Consider the following 14,514-nt stretch of genomic DNA (forward strand, 5'->3'; position numbering starts at 1 on the left):
CAACTTTCTTTGATGAATCATGACACCAAGCTGATATAATTTCTGATTGGTCATTAGTCAGTTCAGATGCTAATCTATGCTTTCAGAGAAGAAATACAATAAGAAACTACAAGCCATTCTAATATTGGTAATAATCATTATTATATAATTGCAATGCCAGTAGCTGGTAAAGGAAAGTAACATTTCCAATGGCCAGAATCTTACCACGTGATCAAAATGAATTGCGTTTATTTCTGTATGAACTGTAAGCAAAACTACGTTTTAAGAATACCCACTTCTATAAATAGAGTCATGTGTACAGCATAAGATAAACACTACCAGTGAAGGCAGACATGAAGTAAGCATGAAAGGAAAAGAACATTCTAACAATTTTATAAAAAATAATTGAATAAATTTGGCTTCCATTGGCTGAAGGATTGGTACTATGATGACCTTATTACGATCAAGCAGGACAATCCCAAGTACTATAAATAGCTATGTAACAGAAAACCCCAAACATATATTACTACGCCCAATTAAGATTTATGTTTTTAAATGATGCATACAAAATAACATAACAAATAATTGAAATTTCAATTATAAGAGTTTAACATTGTTTTTATCTCAGTTTATCATGGTATAGACTGTCAGTTGCTGACTCACACTGCTTACATAATGCCCTTCAGGCAATATTTGCTGTGTGAGTCAGCAAGTGACAGTTTATGCCACGATAAACTCAGAAAAAACAACGTTAAATTCTAAATTGCACCTCATATTATTCCATCCTTTCTGTCAGATTCTGATTTTCAGGTCAGTTATAATTTTATGTAGGTAACCTCAACTTGAGAACAGGTATATCTAAATGATTATTGGTATATCTAAATGATTACTGGTATATCTAAATGATTACAGGTATATCTAGATTACTGCAAGTATATCAAAATGATTACAGGTATATTTAAATTATTACAGGTGTATCTAAATGATTACAGGTATATCTAGATGATTAAAGGTATATCTAAATGATTACAGGTATATAAAAATAATTACAGGTATATCTAAATGATTATAGGTATATCTAAATAATTACGGGTATATTTAAATTATTACAGGCAGGTATGCTTAAATGTATTCAAGTGTGCTGGAAGAACTAACCTCTGTGGCAGTGATTGGCACTGATTATTTTTCGAACACAACAGGAGGAATCTTTTTTCCTATACAGTGTTTAATGGTATTGCCTCAGATTTGGACCATGCCAACCTTTAAGCATAGACCTAACAATGTATACCTTGTCAAGGAAACAATGCTATGCAAGTAAATGGAATACAATGTATGTAAACAGATTTGGCCTTCTAATTTGAAACAGGATTACAGAAAGGTTCTGATGCTCACCTGAAAAACATGATATGAAGTATGCTATGTGACTTTTGAAAACATCAACATTAAAGTTTAACGCAAAATCTTAACTTGCTTTCTATCATTACTGCAGAAAGTGTTTCCAATATCTACCTGCTAAATCAGGGGAGATAAATATAGAATGTACTTACAGTAAGCTGATTGAGGTTTGTCAATGTCAGGAAGCCCTTAAGATATATCGCTCCATTATCAGGGTTGATGTAGAAGAGTTGGTTGACAGTGATATCTCCTTGAATTGAATATACTAATATGTCCTGTACAAAGAAGGAAAGAAAAAAAATCCATCAGTTAATGGACTTATTAAAGGACCATAGCATGTCTTGGATTCATATATCAAAATATTCATGAGGGAAAAAAAAAAAAGAAATCAGATATGTGATTACCTTACCGGCTCCAATGTCAAAAGTATAAATCTAAGAAATCTGATTGGTTGTTTTCATCCAATCATCTTTTTCAATCTAGAACTTCTACATTATTCCAACTTGAGCCTTCAGATTTACAATATGTGCTGAATAACCTCTTTGTTGATTTGTCCAGAATTCATTACATATTTTTACTTTTTGTTCAAGTTAAAAACTTTCATGAAGTGTCCACTGTATTAAAAATGTGAATGACATTAAGATGTATTAAAAATGTGAATGACATTAAGGTATATTATAAATGTGAATGACATTAAGATGTATTAAAAATGTGAATGACATTAAAATGTATTAAAAATTTAAATGACATTAAAATGTATTAAAAATGTGAATGATATCACGATGTATTAAAAATGTGAATGATATCAACATGTACTTAAAATGTGAATGTCATTAAGTATATTATAAATGCGAATGACATCAAGATGTATTAAAAATGTGAATGCCATTAAGATGTGAATGCCATTAAGATGTATTATAAATGTGAATGACATTAAGGTATATTATAAATGTGAATGTAATTACAATGTATTAAAAATGTGAATGACATTAAAATGTATTAAAAATGTAAATGACATTAAAATGTATTAAAAATGTGAATGATATCACGATGTATTAAAAATGTGAATGATATCAACATGTACTAAAAATGTGAATGTCATTAAGTATATTATAAATGTGAATGACATCAAGATGTATTAAAAATGTGAATGCCATTAAGATGTGAATGCCATTAAGATGTATTATAAATGTGAATGACATTAAGGTATATTATAAATGTGAATGTAATTACAATGTATTAAAAATGTGAATGACATTAAAATGTATTAAAAATGTAAATGACATTAAAATGTATTAAAAATGTGAATGATATCACGATGTATTAAAAATGTGAATGATATCAACATGTACTAAAAATGTGAATGTCATTAAGTATATTATAAATGTGAATGACATCAAGATGTATTAAAAATGTGAATGCCATTAAGATGTGAATGCCATTAAGCTGTATTATAAATGTGAATGACATTAAGGTATATTATAAATGTGAATGTAATTACGATGTATTAAAAATGTGAATGACATTAAGATATGTTATAAATGTGTATGACATTAAGCTTCCCATAAGAAAAGTGCCTAAAGTCATTTGATATGCTGACTAAAATTCTAATATCAAAAGTGCCTAAAGTCATTTGATATGCTTACTTTAAGTCAGACTTAAATTTCATCAAATTGCTGGATTTTCAAATAAAATTCAATTCTAATAGTGGCACAAAGGTATTATCAAGATTCTAAGACACTCAAAAAGGTTGTCTATTTTGGTGATAAAAAAAGAAATGTGACATGCTAATTCCTGATGGCCATTCTTGAACTATATTAAATTTCAGCCATCTTATATCCAAATGAAACATTTTATCTTCTATCTCATTTCAAGATTTCATGTTTTTTGGCAATGTAATACAAGTACTCTAGGTAGGGTTGTAACAATTCTGTCAATGTAATACAAGTACTCTAGATAGGGTTGTAACAATTCTGTCAGTGTAATACAAGTACTCTAGATAGGGTTGTAACAATTCTGTCAATGTAATACAAGTACTCTGGATAGAGTTGTAACAATTCTGTCAATGTAATACAAGTACTCTGGATAGAGTTGTAACAATTCTGTCAATGTAATACAAGTACTCTGGATAGAGTTGTAACAATTATGTCAATGTAATACAAGTACTCTAGATAGGGTTGTAACAATTCTGTCAGTGTAATACAAATACACTAGATTGGGTTGAAACAATTCTGTCAATGTAATACAAGTACTCTGGATAGAGTTGTAACAATTATGTCAATGTAATACAAGTACTCTGGATAGAGTTGTAACAATTATGTCAATGTAATACAAGTACTCTGGATAGAGTTGTAACAATTATGTCAATGTAATACAAGTACTCTAGATAGGGTTGTAACAATTCTGTATCTTAATGACATCAGTGTTGAAGTATTACCATTCTAAGTACAGAAAACGTTTTTAATTATAACAATGCTTTAAATCAGATGTTACATGAATTGTATGGACTTGCTTATAAATCAAGTCCAACTACACAGATTGTAATTTGTCATTACATAAAATGTCAGCAGATCAGGGTGCATGCTATTTGTTCTACACAGTACTCCTACCAAACTGTATAGACCCAGATCTACCAGTGCATTATGTGATGAACTGATCTGGGTCTCAGCTTGATATATATAAAACAACTCGTATATATGGCATATTAGCATCATAATAAATTTCCTAAATTCTAGTTTATTCAGCATATTCCATGCAATTTTACTAAGCATAAACAATGTTACAGCATTACTACCAAGGATTTTCCTGAGAGGTCACTATCAAATTCATGAATGTTTTTCTTCATTATGTGTGTTCTTATGATCACTCTACATCGGTGCAGTCTGTCTATTGCAATATTACACATGTACGATCACTCTACATCAGTGCAGTCTGTCTATTGCAATATTACACACTTATGATTGCTCTATTTTAGTGCAGTCTGTCTATTGCAATATTACAAATTTAATTCATACATGCCAACTCCTGGAAAGGAAAAAGTGTAATCCAAGAGGACAAAAAGAGTAATCCGAGCAGAAAAAAAGTAATCCACATATAACATGATAAAATTCAATGAACATATATACTAATTGATTTATTTACCCATCTGGTCTTTTTAACATCAATTAATGTTTCAAGTTTTCATATGTAGCACTTTTACCTTTAAAAAACAACAGACTCTCAAAACACTTTGTACCAGCTGAGACTATAAATGTTTTACACACTAGTAGAGCACTAAGTGCTTGGTTACTGAGCCTGGATCTAAATTCATTTTTATTTTTGTTAACAATACTGAACAATCTCACACAGTCACCATCAGAATGGTAAAGAACCAATATTCCTTTCATAGCCTGACAAAGATGAGGAAATTTATATCTTCCAGCTACTGGGTCTATTAGCTGGGAAATAAGGTGCCCTTGCTTGTCAACTCTGCATGAAGTATGTTATCAGGTAGAATGCCAACTTGATACTTCAGGAGTTCTCCTTCTAATTTATTGGCAGCCTTTCTTGCAGCAAGGTACATTAAATGACAGGGACAACCTTATATGTACACTAATGGAGACATTTTTCAAAATATAGAATGCAACTCCTTTATGAATTCCAGTCATCACTGATCATTTATCAGCTGAAAACCTCATACCGTTCTGCCAACTTATGTTTATTCAAAGCATTATCAAGCAAATCAAAAATGTTTTCTCCTGTGGAATTTACTGTTAATTCTGGTAATGAAAGAAGAGTACTCTGACTTTGCCCTTTTCATTGTCAAAGTCTCTTACACAGACTGAGTACAACTTTTTGTCATCATAATCACTACTCTTGTCTGTTGCAATACTAAACGGCCCAATTTTCATGGCTTCTGCAAATTTAAGTGAAGTATCTTCTGCTAAACACCAAACAATATTAGATGATTTTTGCATATTTTCTGCAATTTTGGAATCAAGAAACATTCGTTTTAACAAAGGACCAGCATAGTCTTTTACCGCTATGGTGCTAAGGGTAGTCCATGTTCTATTAAGGACTCGGTAAATAACACCTCTGCATTTATAAAATTCATGTCCACAACTGAGTTCTACTGCAAAAAAACAAAGTTACCTTAGTATTGGAGTTAGTAAAAAGTAGAGCAAATTCAAGGTTTCTTTGTTTCACCACCATGACCAATATTAAAATCCTTCCCATACAGCCTTCAATGGGTGTGAAGTTGCCCTAGAATGGAATGCTGTATTATGTAATTCATTTATTCACCTCTGAATTGGTTTTTCATCTTTTTCTAATCCATCTGTGAAATTATTTGAAAAAAATTTTTGCTCCAACACACACATCGACTATAATAAATCTGATGACTTAAAGCGCCAAATACCTCCAGACTGGTTCTGTACCAGATGTGAATTAGAACAAAGATTCTGCTAGCAAAGATAACAAATAAGGGAACCAGTCTGTTCTCTCCTAAGTCATATAGCTGCTATAAATAGAAACCGTGGTCAAAAGTTTGAAAGTAGAAACTAGCATGTGCCTTGAAAATAGGGCAGCTGCTATAAATAGAACATAATACTGTTAGGAAAGTGCATACAAGTCTACGGACAAGAATATTCTTGTGTCATAGTTACGTAGAATCCGTCTTTTCTAGAATACGGTCGGTGGGATTAATGGGATGTTAATAAAAATTGAGAAAACAAATTATTATTTCTTTTGGGAGGGGATATACTGAAATCATGTAGTCTGAATATATTTACACGTAATGCATAATTTTGTGGAAAAAGCGCAATGATTACACCAAAAGCATAATGGTTGGCATGTATGTTAACTATGTATGGCTACATTTTGAAGAAAGATCTGAGTCCTGTATGATTGCAATCTGAGTCCTGTATGATTGCAAAACAATATTCCAAGCTATGCACAACAGAAAAAGGATGCACATGAAAGTGCTATTTCTTGCCCTAATCCAAGTCCATAGCATTTGTGTCCACCACTAGTGTAGCAAATACGGTGTTATTTTTACCCCATCCAAGTCCAAAGCATTTGTATCCACCATTAGTGTAACAAGTACAGTGTTATTTCTTACCCTATTCAAGTCCATAGCATTTGTGTCCACCACTAGTGTACCAAGTTTAGTGTTATTTCTTACCCTATTCAAGTCCATAGCATTTGTGTCCACCACTAGTGTACCAAGTTTAGTGTTATTTCTTACCCTATTCAAGTCCATAGCATTTTTGTCCACCATTAGGATACCAAGTAGAGTGTTATTTCTTACCCTATCCAAGTCCATATCATTTGTATCCACCATTAGTGTAACAAGTACAGTGTTATTTTTTACCTTATTCAAGTCTACAGCATTTGTGTTAAAAATACTAGGACACCAAGTACAGTGTTATTTCTTATACAATCCAAGTCCATAGCATTTGTGTCCACCACTAGCATACAAAGTACAGTGTTATTTTTCTTACCCTATCCAAGTCCGTAGCATTCGTATCCACCACTAGTGTACCAAGTACTGTGCTCTCAGCCAGAGTGACACGGTAGACATTGGGGTTGAAGATGGGTGGGTTAGGATTGCGATTGATGTTTACTGTGGCTGTAGCTGTCCCTTTCATCGAAGGATAGGCAGTGTCATAGGCAATACACTTTATCAAATAGGTTGTTCGCTGTAGACTGTCAAGATTTAGCGATTCTGTCAAGAAGATTGTGCCAGTAATTGGATCAATTCTGAAGAACGTTTCTGCTGGATACAACCCATCTAAGCCATAACGAAGTTCACCCTAAAGAATAACGATAATTTAAATTTAAGGTTAACACAAAATATAAATTTTGTGTTTAGAAATGCCGATATAAAAGAATGAGATGATCAAATTAAAAGAAAATTAATTTCTTCAATTGCAAGAAGTTGTTTTGACCAAATTATATTTTGGTGTATAACTCAAATGAAAGCAACATCAGATACAAGGAACTGTTAGTATAAAACATGGATTCAAGCAGGACCATATAACAAATAAAATTAAAGCTTAGCAAAAGTTCAGGGTTAGTAACTTCAAAAATATATGACTTCTTATTAAAAGTTGTGAATTTCATGATGTTGATTCAAATTTCTTGGGACTAACACCTATTTTTGATGATAAAATGAATGATATATCAAGGTTTCATTTCCAATTATTTTTTCCACTTTTCTTCAAGTTCAATAAATAGAGACTAATTTTGGAAGTATTTTCAGGTAAAACATGAGATCCATGCCTGACCGCAAGCATGAGTTATCCGAGTACAAATTATTCAGGTAAAACATGAGATCCATGCCTGACCGCAAGCATGAGTTATCCGAGTACAAATTATTCAGGCAGTGGTGTTTTATGCAAATCATAAAGCTAGATAAATGTCAGCGATGTGACAGCAGTACTTACCACAAAAGCATCGATATATAAAGAATACAAATCATATGGCAAATAACAGTCCTTTCAAGTGCACTAAATCCAGCAAGGGATCACATTTGTTAAAGTCTTACAAAGACAACAGTTTGTCTGTTTTATTTGTTTGTCTTGTCTATGTTTTGTATGTGCCTTTGAAAAAGACTAATTAAAAGTCAAAAGCATTTAGGCTAGCTATCTAGTAGTTTTGCACTGTTCGTAGTCAGTTTATGACATATATATATATATATATATATATATATATATATATATATATATATATATATATATATATATATATATATATATGTATATATACACACCACTCCCTTGATAACTCACACCCTGATAACTCATGAACCTACTTATAATGCGGGATCAGGCATGGATCCCAATTTGTAAACCAGAAAATACCCCAAAAATTGATCCCTATTTATAGAACTTAAAGATGATTGTCTCGCAAAATAAATGCTGCGTGTTTTTGAAAAGAAAAAATCTTGTTTGGTGGTGTATCAACAGTTAGTCTAGTTCCCTGCTCTGTGGACTCCTGATTTGGCAGGATAATATTAAACACCAGTATGGGAACCAGACTCATCAAGAAAACAAAAAGCTGTGATGTAATACACAGATTTTTATTCCGCACACATGACGGTTGTTGAAACCAGTTGGAACGATCTCTCATATGTTGGAAATTTTGAAAATAAATGTTATTTAAACAGAATAACAAATAACTTCATTAGAAAAAGTGCGTTATTAAAAATTATTATCGACCTGGTTGTAAAATGAGGATTCAGTCAATAAACAGCCCAGTTCCCTAATGCTGCTCTCCCCCCCAGTTTTCTTGATGTCAAAGCGATATTTTTCAATTTTTGGAGGTCCCTTGGTAACTCATGCCTCACCTATAGTGTGGTCTATGTTTATGAATCCCGTTGTGCACAAGTTATCGAGGGAGAGATGTATAATACACATATATATATATATATATATGATATAATACATTATCCTAAATGTTTAATAAGAAGAATTGTGACAATAGTATTTACCACAAGAGCATCTGTAGCCAATGTGTGTGTGTGTGTGTGTGTGTGTGTGTGTGTGTGTGTGATGATATAATACATTATCCTAAATGTTTAATAAGAACTGTGACAATAGTGTGTGTGTGTGTGTGTGTGTGTGTGTGTATGATGGTATAATACATTATCCTAAATGTTTAAAAAGAAGAATTGTGACAATAGTATTTACCACAAGAGCATCTGTAGCCAATATGTGTGTGTGTGTGTGTGTGTGTGTGTGTGTGTGTGTGTGTGTGTGTGTGTGTGTGTGTATGATGATATAATACATTATCCTAAATGTTTAATAAGAAGAAATGTGACAATAGTATTTAACACAAGGGCATCTGTAACCAATGTATGTATGTGTGTGTGTGTGTGTGTGTGTGTGTGTGTGATGATATAATACATTATCCTAACTGTTTAATAAGAAGAATTGTGACAATAGTATTTACCACAAGAGCATCTGTAGCCAATGTGTGTGTGTGTGTGTGTATGTGTGTGTGTATGATGATATAATACATTATCCTAAATGTTTAATAAGAAAAATTGTGACAATAGTATTTACCACAAGGGCATCTGTAGCCAATGTGTGTGTGTGTGTGTGTGTGTGTGTGTATGATGATATAATACATTATCCTAAATGTTTAATAAGAATTGTGACAATAGTATTTACCACAAGAGCATCTGTAGCCAATATGTGTGTGTGTGTGTGTGTGTGTGTGTGTGTATGATGATATAATATATTATCCTAAATGTTTAATAAGAACTGTGACAATAGTGTGTGTGTGTGTGTGTGTGTGTGTGTGTGTGTGTGTGTGTATGATGATATAATATATTATCCTAAATGTTTAATAAGAATTGTGACAATAGTATTTACCACAAGAGTATCTGTAGCCAATATGTGTGTGTGTGTGTGTGTGTGTGTGTATGATGATATAATACATTATCCTAAATGTTTAATAAGAACTGTGACTAGTATTTACCACAAGAGCATCTGTAGCCAATGTTTGGATAACTGAAGAGTTAATAGCAGCTGTCCTATCAATGGTGGTTATGTATGGAAGATTGACAAACACTGGAGGACCCTGGTCTCGGATGATGTTAATTCTTGCTACAGCCTGTCCAAAACGCTGTGGATTTCTCTGATCACCAACTTGCAACTGAATCTGCAATATTATATCAAATCATTACTATTGTGTTTATTTTATTATTGTCATTATATCAAATCATTACTATTGTGTTTACTTTAATAATGTTATTTCTGTTACATCATTGTCTATTATGTTTATTTTTATTATCTATGGTCAAGTCCTATAGAGATTGTCTATGATGTCAAGTCCTATAGAGATTGTCTATGGTCAAGTCCTATAGAGATTGTCTATGGTCAAGTACTATTGAGATTGTCTATGGTCAAGTCCTATAGAGATTGTCTATGGTCAAGTCCTATTGAGATTGTCTATGGTCAAGTCCTATATTGTCTATGGTCAAGTCCTATAGAGATTGTCTATGGTCAAGTCCTATAGAGATTGTCTATGGTCAAGTCCTATTGAGATTGTCTATGATGTCAAGTCCTATAGAGATTGTCTATGGTCAAGTCCTATAGAGATTGTCTATGGTCAAGTCCTATAGAGATTGTCTATGGTCAAGTACTATTGAGAATGTCTATGGTCAAGTCCTGTATTGTCTATGGTCAAGTCCTATAGAGATTATCTATGGTCAAGTCCTATAGAGATTGTCTATGGTCAAGTCCTATAGAGATTGTCTATGGCCAAGTCCTATAGAGATTGTATGGTCAAGTCCTATAGAGATTGTCTATGATGTCAAAACTTGTAATAAACAAGACAAGAAAATACATGATCACCCATTTTTCTTAGGATTTTTTTTGGTATCCCAATTACCCAATTATTTTTGCATTTCAATGGACCAATTTTGTTTAAATCTGCTCAAGATGTAATAACTCATATAACATGATATTCCAGTTATTTCAGATAACTTTTCTAAAATCTTTCTTGACAACTAATTACCATATGCTTCTGTCAGTCTGGCTGTTCCATACTGTGAGGCACCAGATTTTGCTCACATTACCAAAATCTTTAAAAATAGAACTTGCCACACAAAATTATGTATATTTAGTTTACTTTGTTAGTTAGGTTTCTTTACAAATATTTTTTAATAGCATTACATCATATTGTTATGTAACATTGCATGTTGGATTTGACCTTATCCAAAATTGAGGTCATTTCTGCTTTACCTTGAACTGACTTGATTTTATTTTATTCTGTGTAACTAATGCATGGCTAAATTATTTTCTATGTGTATGGGATTAAAATCAGTATTATTATTAATAAAAGTAAATATGTTTATTTGGTTATAGGTCTAGGTTTTGGAATTTCCTTAGTGTATTATACATACTCCAGGTTGTGGTTTTTATTTTGTAACATCAGGATCATTCTAGAAGGTTATTTTCCATTAGGTAATGATAATGCTGACCTCAAGGGAGAACATAATAATCTTGTAACTGATAGTTTTTTTCAGCTGTGCTTTAATACCTAGCACTTTTAATTTTTGTATTATTTGTTGTATCTTGTATTTCATTTTTAGGCTGGGGAAATTTTATTTCTTCAAATTATTGAATTCAGGTGATGATTTTCTCTGGAAATATGAAAGTGTTCTGATAAAATTCCTAGATAGAGCCATTCACTGGAATTTATAGTGGATTCAAACCTGGAATTATATTACTGAATTTTATTCAGGACTTTAAATTATTAGGACTTGTGTCTGTAATTCTTGAATTATTTTGTGATTAATTCGCAATTCTGTAAGTTCTTTTTACTCATTTTCACTTTGTATTTTAGGGAAATATTTACTTGTTGATTTTACAAAGCTTGTTACTTTTCATTCTTTTCTGTTACTTATTTGTAGAGATTAAAGTCATTCTCATGAATGCAGTGACCATTTGAAGTCATATTCTCATGAATGCAGTGACCATTTGGAAGTCATAGTCTCATGAATGCAGTGACCATTTGGAAGTCATAGTCTCATGAATGCAGTGACCATTTGGAAGTCATATTCTCATGAGTGCAGTGACCAGATGGAAGTCATATTCTCATGCATGCAGTGACCATTAGAAGTCATATTTTCATAAATGCAGTGACCAGATGGAAGTCATAGTCTCATGAATGCAGTGACCAGTTGGAAGTCATAGTCTCATAAATGCAGTAACCATATGGAAGTCATAGTCTCATAAATGCAGTAACCATTTGGAAGTCATATTCTCATGAATGCAGTGACCATTTGGAAGTCATATTCTCATGACTGCAGTGACCAGAAAGAAGTCATATTCTCATGCATTTAGTGACCATTTGGAAGTCATATTCTCATACATGCAGTGACCAGTTGGAAGTCATATTCTCATGAATGCAGTGACCATATGGAAGGCATAGTCTCATAAATGCAGTAACCATTTGGAAGTCATATTCTCATGAATGCAGTGACCATATGGAAGTCATATTCTCATGCATTTAGTGACCATTTGGAAGTCATATTCTCATACATGCAGTGACCAGTTGGAAGTCATATTCTCATGAATGCAGTGACCATTTGGAAGTCATATTCTCATGCATTTAGTGACCATTTGGAAGTCATATTCTCATACATGCAGTGACCAGTTGGAAGTCATATTCTCATGAATGCAGTGACCATTTGGAAGTCATATTATCAGGAATGCAGTGACCATATGGAAGGCATATTCTCATGAATGCAGTGACCAGTTGGAAGTCATATTCTCATGAATGCAGTGACCATTTGGAAGTCATATTCTCATGAATACAGTGACCATTTGGAAGTCATATTCTCATGAATGCAGCGACCATATGGAAGGCATATTCTCATGAATGCAGTGACCAGGTGGAAGTCATATTCTCATGAATGCAGTGACCAGTTGGAAGTCATATTCTCATACATGCAGTGACCATTTGGAAGTCATTCTCATGAATGCAGTGACCATTTGGAAGTCATATTCTCATGAATGCAGTGACCATATGGAAGTCATATTATCATGAATGCAGTGACCAGATGGAAGTCATATTCTCATGCATGCAGTGACCATTAGAAGTTATATTTTCATAAATGCAGTGACCATTTGGAAGTCATATTCTCATGAATGCAGTGACCAGATGGAAGTCATATTTTCATGCATGCAGTGACAAACCAGATGAAAAGTCAGATAGAAATTATGATGACCACAGGGCTTCGAGATCTCAATGTAGGTCTCTCATGTCAATTTTGAGTTGCTTAACATATAAAGCAAGTATTAAAATAAGTCCAGGTCTTAAAATAAGTCAAGCTATTAAAGCAAGTCTAGGTTTTAAAATAAGTCCAGGTCTTAAAATAAGTATAGCTATTACAATGAGTTTAATACACAAATCACCACACTAAAATTTGAAATCCATATTATACAATTGATTTGTACTCAGTCTCCTCACTCATAATGCTATTGTACAATTGATTTGTGCTCAGTCTCCTCATTCATAATGCTATTGTACAATTGATTTGTACTCAGCCTCATCACTCATTATCAAAAGGTTTGCAAAACGTGCTATTCAAACTACCAGATGAAGGAAAAATGAAGATTCATTATAGAGCACTGGAAGCAGTAAGATCAGAACATTTATGAAGAACAAATTTAAAATCAATTAAATTCAAAACAAATTTAAAATCAATTAAATTCAAAACAAATTTAAAATCAATTAAATTCAAAACAAATTTAAAATCAATTAAATTCTAACAAATTTAAAATCAATTAAATTCAAAACAGATTTGCTTTGTGTAGTAGCTATAGCATAGATAACATGCTGAAATATCCATTCAACCATAAACCAATTAAACCTTAAGGATATACAAACATTTCGATAGGGCAAAAATGGGCTGTATGGTACCTCTTATGATAAAGTCTTTAGAACATTTTTAATTGATGATATTTTAGAGTTCTATCTTTTTTACAGCATTCATTTTACTTTTCAGACAGTAGTATACAATATTTAAACTTATTTTTGAAGATCATCATCCACATTCAATGATTACATGGACAACCTGGAAAAAATATTTTGTCAAAAAATCAAAACTATTTAGCTTACAATGTCTTGCACTTGAGATCCCTCAGTAAGTAATTTTTTCAAGAAGATGGAGCCCGTATCTGGATTGATGTAATAGTAGGCTAAGGCTCTAGTATCGCCAATAATTGAATAGCGCAACACATCATTGTCTTGATCCAGTGCACTGACTTGCAGAATCTCTTTTCCAAGTTCATATGTTTCTGGTACTGTGCGTACATAATTCTGTGTGTCCAGGAAATATGGGCTGTTGGTGTTTCGTGTAACAGAAATGATAACATCTGCTGTATCCCGAACTGTTGGATAGGCCGTGTCATATGCTATGACTTTCAACTGAAGAAACAGAGCAGAAAAAAAGTAAATAAGCTAAATACACCAATGAGTCCATAATGTTTGGAACTATAATTGGTTGTTATTGCAAAAAGCAAGGCTCTTTTCAGCTAATAAAAACTATTTACCAACAAATTCTAAACTTAAATAAACTAGAAGATCACAAAATTTTAAAATCTTAAGTAATATGACTTCATTGTATGATTTTCATTATGAAAG

The 14,514-nt window shown here is 32.5% G+C and overlaps 1 protein-coding gene across 1 annotated transcript in view; it reads right to left on the reverse strand.

Moving 5' to 3' along the window:
- LOC149802467 (uncharacterized) overlaps positions 1-14,514 on the reverse strand; it is a 512,180-nt gene that overhangs the window by 291,619 nt on the left and 206,047 nt on the right. The window contains exons 53-56 of the mRNA XM_089951513.1: positions 13,990-14,298; positions 9,838-10,020; positions 6,855-7,166; positions 1,527-1,649 (exon numbers count right to left, since the gene is read on the reverse strand). Of these exons, the coding sequence (XP_089807639.1) occupies positions 1,527-1,649; positions 6,855-7,166; positions 9,838-10,020; positions 13,990-14,298 (927 nt within the window). The remainder of the gene's footprint in view (positions 1-1,526; positions 1,650-6,854; positions 7,167-9,837; positions 10,021-13,989; positions 14,299-14,514) is intronic.

This window comes from Sinohyriopsis cumingii, chromosome 3 (genome assembly GCF_028554795.1).
Source record: "Sinohyriopsis cumingii isolate HCF-2022 chromosome 3, ASM2855479v2, whole genome shotgun sequence".
In the NCBI taxonomy this organism is placed as follows: domain Eukaryota; kingdom Metazoa; phylum Mollusca; class Bivalvia; order Unionida; family Unionidae; genus Sinohyriopsis; species Sinohyriopsis cumingii.